This window comes from Lemur catta, chromosome 5 (assembly GCF_020740605.2).
Source record: "Lemur catta isolate mLemCat1 chromosome 5, mLemCat1.pri, whole genome shotgun sequence".
Classification (NCBI taxonomy): Eukaryota; Metazoa; Chordata; class Mammalia; order Primates; family Lemuridae; genus Lemur; species Lemur catta.
The window spans coordinates 4613894-4637531 of NC_059132.1; the positions used below are offsets into that span (position 1 = coordinate 4613894).

General features: G+C 39.1%; 1 protein-coding gene across 1 annotated transcript; it reads right to left on the reverse strand.

The window, feature by feature from the left end:
• Positions 1-7381: 7381 nt before the first annotated feature.
• Positions 7382-10229, reverse strand: HNRNPA0 (heterogeneous nuclear ribonucleoprotein A0). Its single transcript, XM_045550855.1, has one exon. It carries the CDS (start codon positions 9875-9877, stop codon positions 8960-8962), a length of 918 nt encoding a protein of 305 aa, XP_045406811.1. The 5' UTR covers positions 9878-10229; the 3' UTR covers positions 7382-8959.
• Positions 10230-23638: the final 13409 nt, after the last annotated feature.

The following is a 23638-nucleotide window of genomic DNA, read 5'->3' on the forward strand; positions in this document are numbered from 1 at the left end:
TGTAGCCTCAAACTCCTGGGTTCAAGATCCTCCTGGCTGCTTTTCTTCATCTTCCTTCCCTCCTGGAAGTCACCTCTCTTTAACATTCACATTATTTTATTTATACCTTCCTTATAGTAATAAATATGTAAAACTTTAGATAGTTAATATGATGCATATCTCTCCTACTGGAGTTGAAGCAGCTCATCCAGCAAGTAAAGCCTAAAGACCCAAGTCCCAGTTACTAAGAGCACCCTATGGAGTACATGTCACTACTCTTCAAGAGTTATTTATTCATCTCATTACTGTGCAAATACTGTATTGTTGGGGTAGGAGTGAAATAAAAATAAGCCTTTTCCTAGTCGGTCATATCTCTTTATCAGGGGCCATAATATTAACATTACTATATACCACAAACTATAGTAAGCCCTTCACATGCATTCTTTCATTGAATCTGCTCAACCACCCTATGTGACAGGTATTACCAGTAGTCTCTTTTTGTTTTTGTTTTTGTTTTTTTTTAACATATAAGGCACTAAGGCTCAGGCCAGTTTATAGATAGTTAACATGATAATTTGTGTTGGAAACATTCCACTATGACTGCACTACTGCACTCCAGTCTGGGTGACAGAGAGACCCTGTCTCTTAAAAAAAATGAAAAGGGGTGTATAAAGTGGGGATTGTCATTGGGTACAAAAATATAGTTAGATAAAGTGATAAGGTGATGGATACTCCAATTACCCTGATTTAATTATTACAAGTCCACGATCACAGAGCTAGGAAGTGACAAGATCAGGAATGGAACCTAGTCTACTTGATGCCAAAATTTATGTCCTTAAGGGTTATGAAATATTAAATCAGATGCCCACTGAGGCAAATTACATTTGTAACATCAACATCAAATACAAAATGCACCTTTCATATGGCATCGAACTAAACAAGTAACCAAACAAAGGAGAGAAGAGATTTTAACCAGAGAATGTACATTCAATGACAATGGGGCTAACTCCAATTTGTTTGAATGGCGTAAACAATCTGAGATGGTGCCACAATGCTGTAAAGGAAAAGATGCATCATTTCAAAAGAAATTTAATTCCAACCAGAATGCAATTTATTTGAAGACTGCAACCATGTTTGTCTCACTGCTGTATCTCCAGATCACAGAAGTGTTTTGCATAAAGAAGGTGCTCAATAAACTGATGAAACTGATGGTAAACAATGGGAAATAAGCACCCTTCAAATGGCACAAGTTTTTTAGGCAAATCAAAGACAGTCATTAAAAAAAAATGCCACAAGTTTACATTAGAGAATTTTAGAACAGAAAATGATGACATCTATTTTCAGGTAGGTTTTGTTTTTGTTTTGTTTGTTTTTGTTTTTAAGTAATCCATACAAAGTGGTGAAAGAATCAAAGAAACCCCATCTCTAACAACAACAACAAAAAAATCAGCCAGGTGTGGTGATGCATGCCTGTAGTCCCAGCTACTCAGGAGGCTGAGGTGGGATCACCTGAGTTGGAGGCTACAGTGTGCTATGATCACACCACTGCACTCCAGCCTGGGGGAAGAGAGTGATACCCTGTCTCTAGAAAAGAAAGAAGAAAAAAAAGCCTAGCAAAAGCATTTCTTAAATCCTTTCCCTCTCTGAAGATTCAAATCATCAAGCTTCAACGGAAAGTAAAAAAATAGGTGAAAAAAAGAGACTCAGTTGTCCTTTCTAACCTTCCTAGTTTGGAATTCCTTTTTAAATAGCAACTTGCAAATATCCCCTTTTTATATTATCTTGCAGCACTTAAATTCTCATTTAAGGAGAAGATGAAGTTCACCCAAAAGTAGGTTCCAATGTCAGAGACTAATTTTCCCAAACCAGCCTCTATTTGGAATGAGCAATAAATTCTATTTCCCAAGTAAAATACACATTACATTTAGTAAGAGACTAAATTTAAGCCTCAAGAACACCTACGAGCTAAACTCAAACTCAAGACTAATAATTCCATGCCCATTTATTATTTTCAAACTATCCTGCCTCCCCCAAAATTATACTACTTTTAACTATTTTTAAAATGAAATTTAGGGTATATATAACCTTTTAATTATAGCAAATTCAGTTTTTCATCAGAAACTGATGTAATTACTACAAAAGTTATTTTCTAATAAAACTATATTTTAAAATCAGCTATTAAGTCAAAATACGGGGAACACAGAGGAAAAATGCAAGAATGGTGAACATATTGCTAACTGCAGCTTAATAGATGGTCTCCAAAATACAAATTCTACTCCTTTTGGAAAGATTCATTAATTTACAGCGATTATCATTTCCCATTTAAGATCGCAATTGCAAGTCTATCACTGAATACTTTAAGTTCTGCCTCTTATGAGCTGATTCTGCTATTAATACTGAGCACAAATCATGAATTACAAAGTAATGAAAAATAATAAAATAAAAATGATGTGCTTTTTAGGTCTTTGTGGTCTGGCAATCTAAGAAAAAATGTTAAGCAGCCAGATACATTATGCTCTGCATTTTGGCATAAGCTGTGGAATGCCCCTTGCCGCCTCATCCACCAAGTTCAAATGTCAAGATTAGTCCAAAGGTCTCTTCTGTAACATTTTCCTTGACCTACACAGACAGCCATTACTGCTCATATATATTTCCAAAATGCCCACACTATCCTATTTGTTTAAATTCCCACCATCACAACTAAACTGTGGGTACCTTGAGAACAGAGATTGGTCCTTATTTAGCTAAGTAACACTCAATAAATTTTTGTTGTATGAATCAGAACTAATCTAAGGGATCCTCTTGAGGGCTGTTACTAAATAATTACACCAAATGTGACTAAACAACAACAGCATCAAATTGGAAAGGACCTAAGCAATTACACAGTGTTCACACCATAGGAAAATGAAATCCAAAAAAAAATAAGTTGACTTACACCAAGGTTATACAGCAAAATCTGAATTCACATTTTAAGTAAATTCAGATTTTTGGTGTTGCCCACCTCTGATCCAGAGCTAATCTCTCTCCCAGCATACACTTTCCAGTCTTATTTTCTGTTTTCTCAAGAGCTTCTTGAGAAAGTATTTAGCAAATCATTTAAAATTCAATTAAAGGCAATCTATGCACTGAAAAACCTCCATTAACACAAAACTGAAATATCATACTGCAAGTTTTAGTTAGGATAAACCAGACAAGAGCAATAAATGGCATATGTATTGCTATAAAGTAATCTCAGATCTCAACTACCAGAAATAAGGGAGGGCACTAAGGCTTGTTTTTAAAGAAGACAAGGTACATAGGTTTTAATCAAGTCTCTTTCATTAAAAAAAATTTTTTTTGAGGTGAAAACTGACAAAATAAAACTGAAATGTTAACACTGTAAAATATCCAACAATTCCTTGTAGGGCTCTAGCAGATTTCCTAGTGAACTATCTGGACATCAATATAATGAATGGCTTCAGCAAGGCTGCTGTACTCTCTCTGTTCCTCTTCAATGTTGTAAATGGTGACACAAACTCTGCAAAACGAGTTTTAAATCATAAGCAGAATAAACACTGGAAACATGCTAATCAAATTATGGTGCATCTATACTACAGAATACCATAGTTATATGATAGAGCTATATGTACCGGTATAGAAAGATGTCTTTGACGTTAAAATACATATTTATACACATATGTATACATATACATTAAATGATCCATTTTGTTCTTAAAAAAATGAGTGTTTTTATATAGTACACATATATATTTATCCATCCATGCAAATAAGAGCTAGAAGACAAACTGTTAACATAAGATTATTTCTGGGAGTAAAAAACAGGGAGAAGCAATTTTTAACAATATGACTTTTAAAATAAGCTAAAAGATCCCTATTTCTTGTTGACAGTAGCTACATGATCTTAGGGAAATTACTTAAGTTATAAGCCTGTAGCTAATATGCAAAATGGAGATAATAGGGTCTCCTCATAGAATTATTGAGGACTACAAGAAATGATTTGATAGCACAATAATGTGATTATAATCAACAATCAGTTAGGGTGTGCTTGAAAAAAACTAAAACAGTGGAATTGGAACATTCCCAACACAAAGAAACAATAAATGTCTAAAGTGATGGATACCCCAATTACCCTTATTTGATTAATACTTTAATCAAAAGTATGTCTGTATCAAAACATCACATGTACCCCATAAATACACACAACTATTATATACCCATAATTAAAAATAATTTTTTTAAAAATAAATGAAATGATACATATAAAGTACTTATCATAGTACAAAGCACATAGCAAACCTTTATTAAATGGTAGCTTTCTTATTTTTTCAGACAGTAATGAAATCTCTTAAATGATAAACAGGAATACCACATGGAAAAAACTGGCAAATATTCCTGCAGTAAAACTATGGGAGAAATCAAAAGGAAAGGATAGCAATACATTGGTCTTCCTAGGCTATTAATGCAGTTTTATCATACATGATCTAGCTGAATATTTTCAGTAAAATGTTTTAGTTGAATTTACCCTAAAGCTTTAAAAAAAAGCTGCAAATAAGTGCATACTTTTCTGTGTATACTGAGAACTGAAAAATACTTATGATATCAGAAAATTGCTGCATTCTCATTATCTAGTACATTTAACTGAATAGCCATCTCATCAACTAATATGTTTGATGAGCAAGGAGGTATCTGCAAGGATAATCATCTTTCATTACTTCATTATTCATAACAGCAAGAAATGGAAGAAACTTCATGTCCATCAATAGAGGAATGTTTTAAATTACGGTACAGTTATATAATGGAACATTATACAGGCATTAACGAAAATGAAATAGGTCTACTTGTCTTGATATACGAGAATATTCATGATATATACATAAACTGTAAAACTACTTAACTCCATTTTAAAAAATTAATATAGGTGCATGCAAAAAAGATCTAGCTGGATATAAACTTCTTAACAGTGATTATCCAAGAAGGGGGGTTGCTCATATTGGTAGGATTTTTACTTACTTTTTGTTTAGTCTGGTTTACAAGCAGTTATTACCTTAATTCTAGTAAAGTTATTTTTAAAAATATACCAGCCCCCAGAAAAACCAATAAAATTCTCTATTTTTGTACTTCCTTTAGTCATACTATCTGTGAAGTGCAATCTAAATGTTATGCAATATTATCATTGTTAAAGTAACAGACAGTAGAAATTATGTTTCTTAAGCTTTATTTGCTCTTTAAAGGAACTTTTTATTGGAAAAATTTTACAGTGCCTTCACTTTTAATAGAAAGCATGAGATAGAGCACATCAAAGTAACCTGCAATAGAACACTAAGGAAAAAGCATTGTCCTACCTGGTTTAGAGGCAGTCTTGGTTGCCTTGTTCAAAACAGGGCCAAGAAAAGGGTATTTTTTCCAATGATCAAATTCTGACTCAATAACTGGTTAAGATGGAGGAAAGACACTTACCCTCTCTAAATGCAAATGTCTTCTGGGGTAAAATCCATACTGTCTAGATGCAGTTCTGCTCAAATCAATCCAACATCCAAATGCCCATTTTCAATCAGCAAAGACACAGGCACACAAAATTTAACCTAAAATGCAAATTCTCAAATTTGAGAAACTCAGGCACACTTAAAAGGTAAAAAAAAAAATAAACTTACAAATCAAATAACTGACACTGTCGCTTCTGGTCTTGAGAGAAATCATCATAAATGCAAAATTCTCAAGTATCCCCAATCCTTTAACCTTGCTTAAAAACAAAAATTCACTCTAAAATTAGATTTAAATATGAAATATATGTTCCAAATCACTGAGTTATAGGCAGGAACAACTGGTATATTCCTTCTGATTTGACAGTTACCATTGTGACCCTTAACCACTGGCAAGCATTTTAAATTACTCGAAATTACTGCAAGTTAAGCATCCCAAACCCAAAAATGCTCCAAAATCTGAAACTTTGTAAAGTACAGACAACCCATTCAAAGGAAATGCTCATTGGAGCATTCTAAATTTTGGATTTTCCGACTAGGAATGCTCAACTGGTAAATACAATGGAAATACTCCAAAATTTTTTTAAAAAAAAAGTCCAAAATCCAAAACACTTCTGGTCCCAAGCATTTTGGATAAGGGATATTCAACCTGTGTCACCTTTACTGACCTTTCAAGCCACTTTCAACTAGTGATTACTACTGAATTTATGCTTTAAAAAGTACTGTGAATGCAAAAACTCTTTATATTAAGGGAGACAAAAAATAAAAGGTTTTTATTTTGACCTTTCAAATTAGATTCAAGCATGGCACAAAAAAATTGTATTCAATACTAAGTTCTCTACCACCTGCTCCCATGAACTGTTACATTTGAAGTAATAATGTTCAAATGATTCTCATAGGTGAAAGGATTCAAAACATACAACCAGTTGTCCCTCCCACCCCCAAAAAAGTCCCACAGGCCAAAAATGTTTGCACAAAAACTAACAAGACAAACCCAAAAAAGACTAGATACCACTATGCTTTTTCCTTCACTAAATACCAGTTCAGAGTACAAAAATTTTTAAGGGTAGACACATGGCAATTAGGTCTTAACATACCATGAACAGAACAGAAAGGCTGCCTTTCTACTTAACAAAAAAAATCTCTCTACATAATTTATTTGCCAACTTTCTTTAGAAGTCACTATGTTGGGATTACAAAATGACTATAACACCACTAAACGGGAAACCCTCCAAAAGATAAACTATTTTCCAATTGACCCAGAATAGATCTTTCCACCACAAATGAGTAAAAGTCAGAGTAATACTTAACAATTATAATGAAAAATTTAAGGGAATAATTTCCTGCATCCTAGAGGCCCCCAAAAAGCTGGATCAAATTACCAAATGAAGTACCCAATAGGTAGTATGTGTATCACTAAAAGTAATATATAAAACAGAAATGTATGGAAACTGTAGATTTGAGAGTGAAGGATGGAACCGTGTTTATCATTTCATTCAATGTGCAAAAAAACATTTACCCCATTTGTCACAGAGATATATTTAAGTACTTGTACCAAGGATCAGCTATCCTTTGTCAAAGTGACCACTAAGCAGCCATCATCTAGCCTAGCAATCTTGACCTTTCTTCATGCCTCTTTAAAAGTAAAGCCTTGGCAATTAGGGAAAAGAAAACTGTCAGGAATTAGACCTTAGGAATTACACAGTGACGAGAACTATAAAACTCAGTAAATACTAAAATACTCTTTTACAACCTTAAAATCTAATAATCTTTTTCAGAAAGCTTCTTAGTATAGCTTTGGGCTCTGAACATCAAGATTTAAGTCAAATATTTCATCTTAACTTTAAACCAAGTTAAGCGTACTAGATTAATAGGTACTCTGAACCCACCCACCAGGTTATACATACTCTCACTCAATCATGTAAAGAATTGAATTCTTTATTTGTGATATCCATAAACGTTGCTATTCTATATTTCTATCCAGGAAGGCAATTTTCTCCTATTATCAGTTTTGTTTGTTTTTTTATAAACAACAACTTGAATTCTATTGCATGAAAGGGCTACAAATATACATTTGTTAACCAAGCAGAATACACAGATATTTTGCTTTACAACTTGCACCTAAGATACCAGTACACATAGCTGGCTCATTAGTTGTCATAGCAATTTGGGGCTATTGCCCAAGCTATGCATAGCAGTTTACATTTTCAAATCTCATGTAAAAAGGGCGATTCTGATATGGACTGATAACTACATTCCTGTGAAGCCCATCTCAGTTACAAGTAAATGTGTAACTTCCAAGTCTGCACAGATTTTTGATGGCAAAACTTCTAAAACTGATGCAATTGTCCTAAATAAGTTTTTAAACAAATTGTTTTATAACTATATTGCCATTCCGCCAGTAGATGGTGCTACAAAGGTTGGGAGAAGGATTTCCATGAGGACAACAGTTCAGCAGATAATAGGGAAAAAAAACGTTTAAACCTGCTCTGAAAATACAAAAACGCATTTAGTTTAAGGGTAAAATATAACCCTATTATTTGTAACCATTCATTACAGACAAACCAATAAGAGGGATGAAACTAGGCCATCTGAAAAATTTTAAACAGTTTATATGAATGAAAACACATGCTTAACACAAACTATTTATAACTACACAGTACATACTTAGAAGTAAATTGTCATAGAAAGTGATCAACCATGTCAAGATGATAAGCAAATCGCTTAGTACAAGAGATGGATGCACAGAAACTTAAAGATTTTAAAAAGCCACATCCACCACTTCCAAAGTTTTGCCTGTAAGGGATTAAATTCAACATGTCACTAGCAGAGCAACAGGGGGGAAAAAAACCCACAGGACCTCTTAAAAGTTTCTCTAAGTACACAACAAGAATTTAGAATTAACACGAAAAATCTTAAACTAACATCCTTAAAACGGTTCGGAATGGATCCTAGAAAAAAAATGTTAGACATGTACGGTCAAACACAATGATTTATTAAAAATAAAACGTAAAAATGATTTTTGTACATATGTTTCCAAATTTCAGGCATGGGATCCAAGTAGATTTCGTAGAAAACGCTGTAGCCAGGTATCAAGTCCTTACAACAAAGTAAACTACCCCCCCACCCCGCCCCAACCCCCGCCCAGGTTTTGCTACAGAATCAGCAAGTTCACTCCCTCCCCCCCAAAAAACACAAATTAAAACAAGACATTTTGCTAGTATAAAAACGACCAAGGTCCAAGTAATAATAAAAAAATAGAGTCCATCAATGACTGTAACACAAAAATGTGTATGTGGGGCCGAGTCCAACTTCAAAGGGAGACAAGAGAGGTGGCAGGCAAATAGGGGAACATCCCCAAGGGTAAGTAGCCTTAGAAGCGGCTCCCCCAAGGGCAAAAGAGGAAAGGCGGTGGGGGAGAAGGGATTTAGGAGTTGACCCCACTTGGATTGTTGAAAAGAGCTACCCCTATAACCACTCCCAGACACTTTAAATTTTTTTTAGAAGGAGCTGCCTCCATAGCCACCCCCACCGCCATAGCCGCCTCTGTAAGGTCCACTGTTACTGCGACCACCCCAGCTGCTGCCGCCTCCACCGCCGCCGCCACCGCTCTTCATGGGCCCATAGGACGACTGGTGCTGGCTGTAGCTACCGAAGCCGCCGAAGCCGTTACCGTAGTCGCTCCCACCGTAAGACGAACCGCCTCCGCCGCCGCCGTAGGCATTGTAGCCGCCGCCGCCGCCGCCGCCGTAACCACCGTAGCTGTTGTAACCGCCGCCGCCGCCCTTGGACAGGCCGTTCTGGTCTCGACCACCGCCGCGCCCCCGGCCGCCCCGGCCGCCCCGCGACGACCGGGAGCCGCCTCCACCCCCACCGGAGTGGATATCTTCCTTGGGGACCGCCTTCTTCACCTCCACGCGATGGCCCTGGATCGGATGGAACTTGACCACCGCGGCCTTGTCTGCCGCGTCGTGATTCTGAAAATACACGAAGCCGAAACCGCGCTTCTTGCCGGACTGCTTGTCGGCAATGATCTCGGCCTTTTCCACGGTGCCGAACTGCGAGAAGTGCTCGATCAGGTCGCCCTCGGCCACGTCGCCCTTAAGGCCCCCGACAAAGAGCTTCTTAACCTTGGCGTGGGCACCGGGCCGCGCCGAATCCTCCCGGGACACCGCCCGCTTCAGCTCCACCGTGTTGCCGTCCACCGCATGGGGCGAGGCGGCCATGGCGGCGTCGGCTTCCTCCACATTGGAGTAGGTCACGAAGCCGAAGCAACGGGAGCGCTTGGTCTGGGGGTTCACCACCACCACGCAGTCCGTCAGAGTCCCGAAGGCCTCAAAGTGGCCGCGCAGGCCCGACTCACTCGTCTGCACATTGAGGCCCCCGATGAACAGCTTGCACAGCTGGGAATTCTCCATCTCCACAGGCCGGGCCTTCCCCCCGCCCTGCGAGCTCCGAGGTTTCGCCGTCGCCGTTATCGTTGCCTGAGGCCTCGTCACAGCTTGGGCCCAGCCGTTGCTGGAGCCGCCACCGCCGGTCACCGACGGGGAAGGGAAGAAGGGAAGGGGAGGGAAGGAAGGAAGAGAGGAAGGGGGAGGGAAGGGGAGAGGTGCTGGCTAAAGCGCGAGCCGAGGAGACTGGAAGACAACCAAGGCCGCCGCTACCGCCGCCGCCACCTCCGCTCCCCTATCTAGGCACCACACAAAGAGGCCGCTGAACGCGCGCGCACCCTCCCCGAAACGTGCGTCACCGCCGACGTACGGCAGCCCGGGGCTGCCCGCCAATCCCCGCCTCGCTCTCCTTAGTCCCGCCTACCGCGCCGCAGCGCCGCTCTCGATCACGGACTCCCCGCCCTCCGCGGTCTATTCAAGCCCTTGTGCCGTGCTGCCCTCGCCTCGCCTTGTACCGCCCATCTTCACTCCCGGGCGCCCCACTGTGCCCTGACGAGGGACCCTGCCTGCCCTCCGCGCACCTCCGCGACTCATTGCTTCCCAGCACCGCGGCTGTTCTCAGTGATTCTCCCCCGCCCCTTCTCTCATCCCCTCGCCCAACTCCGCAGTGGCGTTCGCGCCAGCCCCGTGAGAGACATGTCGGTTCGGCCAATCACCGCGATCCCTTCGCACCCACTTCCGTTTTCGGCAGCCGCTAGACGGGCGCGCTCCTCGGGGCGCGCTTGCCCGGGTGCCCCCGTGTGCAGAGCCAGCCTGCCGCCCTGGCGCCTCCTCCAGCCCGGGCCTGGACGGGGGAGGGAACCTGGGGGGGGGGGGGGGACGCGCTGGGGGCCGTTCCCAACGGATGCGGCCTGGGGTGCCACGCGCGGGCTTTTTGAATATTTGACTGTTGGGGCTGGGGGCCCGGCTCTACCCGCCGCGTCTCGGCCAGTCAGCTACACCTGGCGTCCCCGCCCCTCCTCGCGTCCGCACAAAAATGGAGGGCAGAGGCCTGGTCCAGGAAAGCGGTTATTAACCGTTTACAGTGGGCCCGACTTGCGATTAAACCAAGACTTCGACACGTGGCCCTGCCCAGAGCGAGCTCGAGGCGCTGTGAAGACAGCAGGGCGCCAAAGAGCTACAGACTTTACGACCCAGAGGAGGCGCGAAATCCCCACCACGCTCCCCCGCCATCCAGGCAGCCCTCCCGCGACGCCCCTCGGGTCCCCTTTGCGCACCAGACGACATTTTCCTTTGCCTGCGTGAATGCTCTGTGTGTAATGTGCGTCACCTGTGTGTTGCTTCCTTTCAACTAAAACGTTAGCATTTTAAAGGCGTTTTATATCAGAGCAAGGGAGTTAAACAGATGAACATTATATGTAAAGATCAAGCACCCCTGATAACTGTCTTAAGTACCCTCACTCAGGTGAGAATATAGAAAAGTTATAATGGCTTCCATTTACAGAACCCGTGTGTGTCAAGTGAGCCATATGGGGTGGAACATAGTTACTGTGAGGCATCACGTGACCAAAAGCCTCCAAAGCCATCTAGTAAATAAGAAGTTAAGAGGAATTCCTCACCGTATCCTGGAATATTCAAGAATGATTTGGGAAAGAGGTGGAAGCTGCCCTGAACCTCAGAGTCAAAGGCTACTAGATAAGATTTCTCAAGGGATTTTATATGAGCAAAATCCAGAGGAAATGGAAGCTTCAACGAGCAGGGACTGGTCCAGTTTGAGTCGAGCAGGAGGTTTTGGATAGAAAATAGTTAACAGGTAAGATAGGTTGAGGGCCTTTGATACTATGAACTATCGTCAATCTTAGATTAAGTAGTTTGAATATTATAACAAAGGCACATAAATGGGCTTAACGTTTGTTAACAAAAAAAAAAATTAACGAGGTTTATACTTTGGATAAAGGGGAGCTTTATTTCTCATGAACGGTAGCAACCTGTTGGGTGGCTATTCCAACAGGTTGGGAAACCAAGCCCTAGCCAGAAGCCAGGCACACGTGCAGTTAACAGGTGTGAGGTCAAATTAGAGTCTGGTCTACCACTTACCCTGCAACCATCCAGTTGTGTGACTTTGGGCAAGTTACTTAACCTTTTTTGAAGTTTAACCAGTTTCATTATCTCAAAATGAGAATTAAAAAACACCTTCCTGTTGTGGTAAAAATTAAATGAGATTCTGTATGTAAAATTCCAGCTCCGTGCCTGGCCCATACTAAGTGCTTAATTTATCCAACTATATGGAACCTATATCAGTTGCTGGGAATTTGGCAGTAAACAATAGAAAAAAATCTCTGCCCTCTTGAAGCTTACATTCTAGTGGGGAGAAGCAGACAATAAACAAATAATAATGGTATATAGCATGTTAGTGATGAGTGCCATTGAAAAAACTGAAAGAGGGAAGGACAGTAGGAAGCTATTAACCTTATTACAAAAAAATTCAAATATGTCAGGATTTGGCAACTGACTTATAAAGAAAGGGGGAAATAAAAAGCACTACAGTATTTGAAACCTGGAAGCCTAAAATTTCAGCATAACAGAAAAATCCAAGAAAACAAACTGCTGGAAGAGGGTGCTGGAAGATAATGAACATAATTGTAAGTGTTTAAGGTGCTGGTGGGATATTAATGAAGCAGTGTTTTCTGGGATTCACAAGACTATAGCTCAAATGAGAGATCAGAGAAATATATTTTAGAGTCATCCAAATAAATGTTAAAACAGAAAAGATGAATTCCTGAAGGAATAAGAGAAAAAGATTATAACTTATTTTTCTACCTAAATTGTAAATTTCTAAAGTAACAATTTTCTCCTACATTTTTTAAAAAATAATATTCCACACCACCTAAATGGGAATTTAGGGGTTTAATTTCTATTGACTAGGAATGCTTCACAGACGCAAATGTCTGGTATAAGCCTTACATATAGAAGGGGCTGGTGATGATAAGAGACAACACAAACATGTTTGAGAGACATTAAGAAGACCAAGATAACCTAATGCAATATGATTGGGATGTTAGAGTCTTTTTGAAGATTAGATTGGTAAAGGTAAGGATAGTCAATAAGGAGTGTTATATAAACACTTAAATGATGCGGTCAATTTCCTCCCTCTCAGCTAATTAAGGGAGGAAAAGAATTTTTTTTCTACTTTACCTTTTATTAACAGATAATTCTCTAAGTTTGTTTAGTTTGTTTCTTGGCTTTAACGTGCTTGCAAGTGTCTCAGCCTTCCAAAACAAAAAATTTAAAAAATAAAACTGGGCTGGGCCCAGTGGCTAACACCTGTAATCCTAGCACTCTGGGAGGCCAAGGCAGGAGGATTGCTTGAGGTCAGAAATTCAAGAGCAGCCTGAGCAAGAGTGAGACCCCATCTCTACTAAAAATAGAAAAATCAGCTGGGTATCATGGAATGTACCTGTAGTCCCAGCTACTCGGGAGGCTCAAGCAGGAGGATCGCTTGAGCCCACAAGTTTGAGGTTGCTGTGAGCTAAGCTGAGCTAGGCTGACACCACGGCACTCTAGCCCAGGTGGCAGAGACTCCGTCTCAAAAAAAAAAAAAAAAAAAGTCAAAACTAGTTATCATTTCATTTAATTCACTCATGAGCTAGGTGCTGGGAATAAATAAAAGTCTCCAGCTTCCAGGAGCTCAACGGTCTTGGGAGAAAGACTACTACAATGTGTAGTATACTTCTCATATAAGTATGTATAATACACATGACAAGTAGTATGACAGAAGTTGCAAATATGTTAAGATAGAAATAGGTAGAAACCCAGAGTGCAGTAAATTTTTGTAATAGAAGCTGACTTCAGAAATAGGTATGATAGGCTGACAGGAAAGTAATGACATTTCAGGTATAGGAAACGGTGTGTGTACCTGCTGTGTTTGGATTCACACAAGTAAACTGTCAAAGATGTGATGGTATATTAGTTTCCTACTGCTGCTATAACAAATTACCACAAATTTAGTGGCTTAAAAAACACAACTGTGTTATCTTACAGTTATGTAGGTCAGAAGTCAGAAGGGTCTCGATGTGTTAATCAAGGTATGGCAGGGCTGTGTTCCTTTCTGGAGATTTTAGGGGAGAATCTAATTCCTTGCCTTTTCCAGCTTCTAGAGGCTGTCTATATTCCTTGGCTTGTGGCCTCCCTTCCATCTTCAAAGTCAGCAATAAGACAGTTGAGTCCTTCTCACAATGGATAACTCTGACACTGACTCTTCTGTCTCCCAATTGAGGTGCAATGGATTTAATGTTTATGTCTCCTCCCTACCAAGTTCATATGTTGAAATCCTAATCCCAATGTGATGGTATTTAGAGGTGGGGCTTTGGGGAGGTAATTAGGTCATAAGGTGGGAGCTCTCATAAATGGGATTAGTAGCCTTGTAAGAAGAGGCCAGAGAGCTAGCTAGCTCTCTTTCACTATGTGAAGATACAATGAATGAAAAGTCGGCAGACTGCAACCTGGAAGAGGGTCCTCACCAGAACCTAACCCGGTTAGCATTCTGATCTTAGATTTCCAGGCTCCAGAACTGTGAGAAATAAATTTTTGTATTTTATAAGCTACCCAGTCTATGTTATTTTGTTATAACTACCCGAACTAAGATACCAGGATAATCCCTTTATTTTAAAGCCAGCAGATTAGCTACCTTAATTCCATCTGCAACCTTAATTCCCCCTTGTCATGTAAGATAACATATTCACAGGTCCCAGGGATTAAGATGTGGACATCTTTGGGAGACCATTATTCTGTCTGCCTCAGGTGGGAACAAGAGAAAATGAGGCTGGAAAGGTAAACAGGGACGGGATCAAGAAGGATTACATAAGTCTTGCTAAGAATTTTGGCCTTTAATTCTATAAGTAACATGGTGCCATTAGGCTGGGTGCGGTGGCTCATGCCTGTAATCCTAGCACTCTGGGAGGCCGAGGAGGAAGGATTGCTCGAGGTCAGGAGTTTGAGACCAGCCTGAACAAGAGCTCTACTAAAAATAGAAAGAAGTTATTTGGACAACTAAAAAAAAAAATATATATATATATATATATAAAATTAGCCGGGCATGGTGGTGCATGCCTGTAGTCCCAGCTATTCGAGAGGCTGAGGCAGAAGGATTGCTTGAGCCCAGGAGTTTGAGGTTGCTGTGAGCTAGGCTGATGCCACGGCACTCTAGCCCAGGCAACAGAGTGAGAATCCCCCTCCCATTCCTCTTTCCCCTTCCTCTCTCTTTCTCACTGCAACCAGGAAAGGGACCGTATCATTATATTGTCCCCACCCAAATAATCCAGGATAAGCTCCCTATCGCAAAGTCTTTAACTTTAGTCACATTTCCAAAGTACTTTTTGCCATGTAAGGTCACATATTCACAGGTTCTGGGGATGAGGACATGGGCACACATGGGATTAAAGGAGACCACATATCTGTACAGGTCATAAGGTCAGCATTGATTTAGTTACGAGAAGTGCGGAAAGAAAATGTTAACTTCGATTACTCAGTTTACTTAGGATGTGTGGTTAGAAACGCCAGATGGTAAAGCAGGGCGATGAAAGTAAAAGAAGAGTGGGTAGAGGATCCAGAAAATACCACAGACAGAAAATTACTGTGCCCTAGAACTATTGCTGTGGTTTCAAAGTTTGGAATCACAAACAAACATAACCATATGTTGCTTCTCTTCAGCAAGTCACATATTTCAAAATAGCCCAAATTCCCTATTTTCTTTCCAAATGTAGTATTTCATTCATATGCCACCAGATGGCAGAGAAGAGCAGAGAATAAATTCCTAAATACCGAAAGAAAAAAAAAGATCCTTTTCTTATACTTGGAGAGATCCAGCCCTCTGGATGGAGAGAAAACCCAAAACTCTTAGAATAGAAAAGCATCTTAGTTTTAAAGGCTTCCAGAGACATCAATTTACAATTTTCCTTTGATAGTTTGGCAACCTGTTAAACACCCTTATCGGCAAAACACAGTCAGGTGGAGGTCAGAATTGTTAAGCAAATTCATAAACCCAGAAAGAACTAAATCACTTTCACTTAAAAAGAAGGTATCAAAGAAGTTTTTTTTAAAAAAAAAAAAAACCTAACTTCTCTGGTTCCTCGAGGAAACTTAATGGCTTCCTCCTGTCATCCCCACTTGGCTGTCAAGCACCTCAAATTCAGCTTGTTCCAAACTGAACTTAGCATCTTCCTTCCTTCCTTCCACACTCTCTCTTCCTCCTGTCCCCTATTCAGTTAAGAATACTATCATCCACCTGGTTGCCAAATTCGGAAACCTTAAGGTCTTCCTTGTTGCTTCTCTATCCCTCTACTTGGAAAGAATGAATATTTTATCATCCCTTTTTCTTCATCTATTGTTTTGGAAATAACACAGTTTTTATTCTTTTAGTAGTTATCCTAGAAATTATCAAGTGCATATTTATCAAAACTGAAGTTAATGAACATCTTTATCCTGATCCTAGATGATATAAGGATAATTTAAAATCTACTTATTCCTCCCTTGGATTATATTGTTGTTGTTGTACGTTTTAATTCGTTCTCTTGAGTTTAAGCTTGTTCATTCATTCATTCATTCAACAAATAGTCACTGAAGACTTGCTGCATGCCAGGAGCTATGCAAGGATGCCAAAAATACAGCAGTAAATAAGACATATTTCTAGCCATCAAAAAGTTTATGTTTAGTAAGAAAGGCGATAAGTGAGTAAAGCTAATATACTTTTTTAAAAGCATAATTATAAATTGTTATAAGTGCAATTAAGGAAATAAAATAGGGTGCTATAACAGAGAATAAATTAGTGAGGGTAGTTTATTTAGACAGGGTGTTCAAAGATGAGCTCTTTGATGAGGCTACATTTAAGTTAGAGGAAGTTTTGTAAATCCTCCTCCATCTAGAGGTTAAATATTTACTTATATTATCTAGTAAACATTTTTTTGAGACACAACATTTCTTGCTGTGTTGTCCAGGCTAGAGTGCAATGGCATGATAGCTCACTGTAGCCTTAAACTCCTGGGGTCAAGCAATCCTCCTGTTTGAGGCTCCAGAACAGCTGGGACTATAGGCACGTGCTATCACACCTGGCTAATTTTTTAATTTTTTGTAGAGATGGGGTCTCACAGGTTGGCCAGGCTGGTCTCAAACTCTCAGCTTAAAGTGATCCTCCCACCTCAGCCTCCCAAAATGCTGGGATTACAGCCACTGCGCCCAGCCTACTAAACAATTTTTTGAGTCTCTTTTCTTTTCTTTTTTTTTTTTTTTTTGAGACAGAATCTCGCTCTGTTGCCGAGGCTAGAGTGAGTGCCGTGGCGTCAGCCTAGCTCACAGCAACCTCAAACTTCTGGGCTCAAGCGATCCTACTGCCTCAGCCTCCTGAGTAGCTGGGACTACAGGCATGCACCACCATGCCCAGCTAATTTTTTCTATATATATTTTTAGTTGGACAGATGATTTCTTTCTATTTTTTAGTAGAGACAGGGTCTCGCTCTTGCTCAGGCTGGTCTCGAACTCCTGACCTCGAGCAATCCACCCACCTCAGCCTCCCAGAGTGCTAGGATTACAGGCGTGAGCCACTGCGCCCGGCCTTGAGTCTCTTTTCTTACTTTGAATTTTTACCTAAAATTTATTCTTGTATACAGTATTGAACTAAATTAACATTTTTTTCTAAGCAGCTAATTAATTATTTTAACAATATTTATTGAATAGCCCTTTCCTTCTCCAGAAATCCTTACTGCTTTCTCTATCATATTTTAAAATTTTATATATATTAGTATCTATTTCTGTCTATTCCATTCCTTTACCTGTCTGCTAACTCTTGACCCAGAATTATACCAACAAATTCAATTACTGATACTGTATAATTTTTTAAAATATTTGGTGTGGTTAATCATGCTTATCATTTTAAATATTCCATTCTTCAAAGCTATTCTCACATATTCTTTTCTATATTATTTTTTATAACTCCTATTGGAATTTTCATTGGAATTGAATTAAATCTATAATTTAACTTAGGAAGAAATCAAATCTTTATAATATTTAGTCTTTTCATCCAAACATGCCTTTTTTCCTTTTAATGTTTCTTGAAGGCGTTCGTGTATGCCAGGTGATTCTGGAGAAAACAGATATATTAATCAGTGGGCCTCCATTTCTATATATCCCTTAGTTCCTGAGCACACACAAACTTGGTATCAAAGTGGTGTCCTTGAGGAGGAAAAGCTAAATGGACATTTTATTAGCCCCGCAAGTTCATTTGTTTACACCAGATTATAATAACTTTCAATTTGTACCCGGGTAAGGAAAAATGATAACAAGAATGGACCCTTAACCTCAGAACATAGGTTTACACCAAACATCCCCTTAAAAATTAAAAAACTACTCTAGTTTCATCATTTCTCAATTTTCCACACTCATTCTACATTTACTTTGGGAAGGGATACAGGAACAATAAACAATGAACTCTGCTCTTAACCCAGATTGTATGTTTCTACTAAGGAAAATTATAAGGCACAACAATAATAACTACCAATTATTGAATATCTACTACGTCCTATCATTAGCCTTCAAAACAATCCTCAAGATAGATGGCAATATTCACCGTATAGAAAAGGAATCAAAAGCTCAGACAGAAGCTCAAGGTCACCCAGCTAGGTGATGTGAGGGGATCCGAATTCAGACCCAGCTCTGTCCAACGCAAGCTGCCCATCAAAATCTTCACCGACATCACAGATGACTGAGATGATCTCTTAGGATCCACCCAACCTGTGGCCACTGCTAGTTTTTGCCAGTGTGCTATGTACAGAAAAGATAATTTACAATAAGCCCTACAATCTTCCAAAGTTTGCTATTCTTTATATTTCAAGTACAAAAGGTAAATAAGTAACGGGATATTGCTAAAAGGTGACTGAGGAATGAAGTGGTCCGGGCTACTGCACTGCTTTGTCCACATCTGCTCAAGTTCCTACAGAGGAGGGGACTGGCTTCCATTTCTGTAGTACACACCCCCTGGCCACTGTACCCCCGACTCTACCTGACAGGGTTCTATAAAACATAGGTACGCAATTTCAATGTTGTTGACTGCCTGGGAATTTTGGGTTTCTGTTGATTAGTTTGGTGTACTGGATGGGAAACAGAATTGATTGACATGGCTTAGTTCTGAAATTTGGGGCTCCCTCACTGAATCCTTGGATTAGGAAATGCAGTATGTCAGAATGTTGCTGATCTTTTTATTATACCATGCCAAAAATATTTTCAGCCACACTCAATATTCTACAACTTTATTTCTCAAAGCCTTCAAACACTCACTTTAAGGAAATATTTCTTATATTTAATCTAAATCTTACTTTTTCAGTCTTTGGCAACAATGAGGAATAGCATCCTTCTTGTAATAATTTTTCAAATACAAGAAAAGGGCTTTTTGGTCCCCACTTTCATTTATAGTCCATAAGCAGCTTAGCTAATATCAGTTTCAAAGTGATTGATAAAAATCTTATATTTATAATACATACTTTCCTCTAAAACTTGGGGTTAATTTAAATTTTAAAAGCATTTTTATTAATCTCATAAATTATAGAAAAATCTGGAATAAAACCCATCTCTTAACTAATAGTAAATTCTCTAAGAACAACCATTAATGTTTACTAATAATTTTCCAGGAATATTTTTTAAAGTACATATATATATGCCATGTATATATATGCACCAGAAAATGCCACAGATTTTCAAGATGTATTCTTATCATCGTCTCTACAAGATGATTGAAAGTGACGATTTGAAAACATCTTTTGAACAGCTCCACGTAATATCACTGCTGCTGGGATTTCTGGCTCCTCCCTTCCGGCTCCGCAGTGTGCTCAGGGCCCACTGTATTCCAGAGCCCAGCCCTCTGTGTGGTGATTCCAACTCGAGGCGGCAGCCTCTGAAATGAAGCTATAGATTATTTGGTGGACAAATAACCCAAGAAGGAACAGAGGGACAGTGTGACGCCAAAGGTGACTAACATGTCATCCTTCGGCAGAGAAATAAACTTAAAAAAAATAAGGAAATGAAAAAGGAAAATAATAGAAGATGAAAAGAACAGCAAAAGAGCTAGAAATTTCCAACAGGTAAGAATTTGGGAAACGAACTTCTACAGTGCTAAAGAAAAGTCTTTCAAATGTGTTTTTCAAATGTATATTTCATGGTAAAATGATACAGTTTTAAAATATGTGAAGACCATTAAAAATTGGAACTATAATGCTTTCAGGCCTAATTGTACCAGATTTCTTCTTGCTTATGTGATCTGAAAAACAATTCCACAGCTCTAGAATACACCATTGTAGGAAAATTATCAAAGATATCACCAAAAACTAGTATTGGCACAACAGGATTTTCATTACTTTTATTTATCTGTTAGTAAATAAATTTAAAAACCTGGTATACTCATTTTCATTGGCAGAGTTAAGTTCTCCTTTCCCGATGCATTTAATGTACCATTATTTTAAAATTGAAAACCTCAACATTCCTAAAATGACAAGTTCATTTATTAACCTTCCAAGAAAACTGAGGACAATTCAGACAATCTGTTGTTGTCTTGATTTCTAAAAGAGTAGCTTTGGGAAATGTGTGTATTTTCCATTAATGCTTTATATGGGTTCAGGAAATTGTCAAATTCAAGAAAAGAAAAACATATAAACCATTTCCAGCAGAAAAAATCAAAGTACATATGATAAAAGAATGGCTGAAATCCTCAAGTCTTAAAAGACAGCACATACTTCTGCAATAGATAGATATGAAATTTGACTTTTTTGTAATGGGTGAACAGATGAATAGGATAAGGAGGTCTGGGTGATGTTGAATAACCAGCTCAATTACACTTTTTAACAAGGCTGTGCGAGAATAGGCAGTCATTTCTTGATGTTTATTGTGGTTACTTAATATAGTGCTTTGTTCTTAGGCTAAGGTCTAAGATGTGTCTATACAGAGATTCTTGTTCTATTAATATTTGTTTTCATAAAACACAAATGATTAACTTGACTGATTTTTTAAAAAAATGAATTGACCAAATAAATTAGAGATACTGCTTTGTATACGGTTTAGAAAGTAGAAGTCTACTCCTGGCTCTGCTGCTAACTATGCAACCATGAGCCAATCACTGGTCTTATTAGTTTTCGTGTTTGTAAAACCAGAATTAAAGAATCATTCCTAACTAGAGAACAGGACTGCTGTAAAGATCAAGTAAGATAGCCCACCTTGTCAGCACTTGAATTCTTGGTGAACTAATGAATAAATGAGGCAGTACTTGAAATAACATTAAGCCCTAAACAAGTGAGAGATGTTATTTGCCTCAACACAACCACAGAATCTGTATTCCTAAAGATTTAAGGAAAGGGAGAGAGAATGCTACGGGGGATGCTTGCAGTGTAGTCCTACCCTATTTTGGGCCCCTCACATACATACCTGGCGGTAAGGGAGTCTACAAAAATTTACTTTACCCAAGGCCGTAGACTCCCTGAAGTTAAATAAGGGAACTTTGTTAATATAAAAGAAATAAAAAATGTTTTACTTATTTGATTTTAAAATTAAAAATAGGAAATACAGAACTTTATTCAAGAAATATAAAACAGGAGGCAAGCAGAAAGTAGTGGCAGGAACACGGAACTCTCTGAGAACCAAGAGACCTGGGGGCTCTGGTCCCTGTCCGGCCAGTATTTAACAGCAAAGCTGCAAGATCTGTCAAATGGGAGGAATATGTTAGGAGATCTTTAGAGTCTCTTCTGAGTCAAAACACTGTAGCACCCAATGAAATACTAATATAACAAATAATCTAAAATTTCCTTTAATTTTTCTATGTTATGGAAAATTAAGGGAAACGGGGAAAACAGAGAGGAGAGAATGAGACAGAGGGACAGAAAGAGAGGAAGACAACGAATGGTAAGGAAAAAACACAGGGAACAAGGCGCAGACACACACAAATTCTGCCCCAACTCCCTTCCCCTCAAAAAAAGAATTGTATAAATAAAGAGACAGAAGAAAGACACTAACAAAAAGACACTCCAATACAGAAATAAATATGCATATAGAGACTTTGGTGGAGCTATGCTCTTATTTTGTTCATTTTGAAACTTTTAAACACAAAACTATAAAAAAATTTAATGTAATGTTTTATCTTTGCATTCAAAGGCATAAATGGAACAAGTTCAAGGCAGGTGCCTCATAAACTAGATAAAATCACATTGAAGGTTGAAGATTACCTATTTCTGCCATATGCTACTCACTTTTTTTTTTTTTTTTAAGACAGAGTCTCGCTCTGTTGCCCAGGCTAGAGTGAGTGCCGTGGCGTCAGCCTAGCTCACAGCAACCTCAAACTTCTGGGCTCAAGCGATCCTCCTGCCTCAGCCTCCCGAGTAGCTGGGACTACAAGCACGCACCACCATGCCCAACTAGTTTTTTTCTATATATACATTTTAGTTGGCCAGATAATTTCTTTCTATTTTTTTTTTTTTAGTAGAGACGGGGTCTCGCTCTTGCTCAGGGTGGTCTCGAACTCCTGACCTCGAGCGATCCACCCACCTCGGCCTCCCAGAGTGCTAGGATTACAGGCGTGAGCCACCGCGCCCGGCTGCTACTCATATTTTTGAGCAAAATGTCACTTGAGAATTTGAGATCTCACATCCGTAGATCAATCCAACCAAACAAACCAAATGTGAATGCTCCTAAAATAGAAATGTATCCCAAGAATTTTTTTATGAATCAGGGCTTAGCATGACTTTGTTTCCAGATAGGCAGGATTTAAATATTTTAACTTAATAGTTACCAATTATGTAAAGTGTAAATCCCACATTGCCTTTTAAAGTCCAAATTTGGAGATTTTCCTATTAATCTTTTCTGTATTGTATAGAGGGCACTGGATAATGTAACTCCAGCACTCCCCTTTCATTCCATCCCAGATGAGGCCCATCTGACCTTCTTCAGGCTGTCTGAGCCCCAAGCCTCTATGGAAATTTATAGATTGGAAAGCTACCTTGTACTTTGCTACTAAGCAGCATACAGAAGAGTAGAGGGTTCTCCACCCAGTTTCTCCAACAGACCTGCTGTTGCAGGGTGGTGAGTAATTCCTATCCAATGAAGACAGTCCAAATTGACATGAATGGGCAATACACAAGCTCCCAATGTTTATTCCCATCTCTATTACCAATCTGCTGGGAACTCTGCAAAAAAAAAAATTTAGGAATTTACACATCTATAAAGAGAAAACTGTCACTCAGACTTGTTTTTGCAGGATTCATAGGAAGCTTTTCATTCTTATAGACATTAAGAGCTGGGAAGAAAAAAACACACAAGACTTTGCTGGTTTTGTTTGGCTTTAGCTAAGAGCTTGGATTTTTCTGTACTTTGGTTTCTCTCTCTATGAAATGGAACTATAACAATCACATTCCTTTCCAACAAACTTGATGCTAGAGAAATAAATAGTATAGCAGATACGAAAACAGCTCTTTGGAGGATGGGGTTAGATCAATTCAGTTCAAATGTCTGAGACATTCAACAAGAATAACAATAATGAGTACTTGAATTTGCACAGTGCGTAACAGTTTATAAAATGTTTTAAATATATTCCTTAATTGGCTTTTATAACAAGGTATGAAACAGGGAAGCCATTTTTTATTTCATTTGACGGATAAAGAAATTGAGGCCAAGAGAAGGAGAGTGACTCGTCCAAGATCAAACAGCTAGTCAGCAGCAGGACATGTCCCCTGACAAGACGTCTAATGCCCATGCTAGCATACCAAA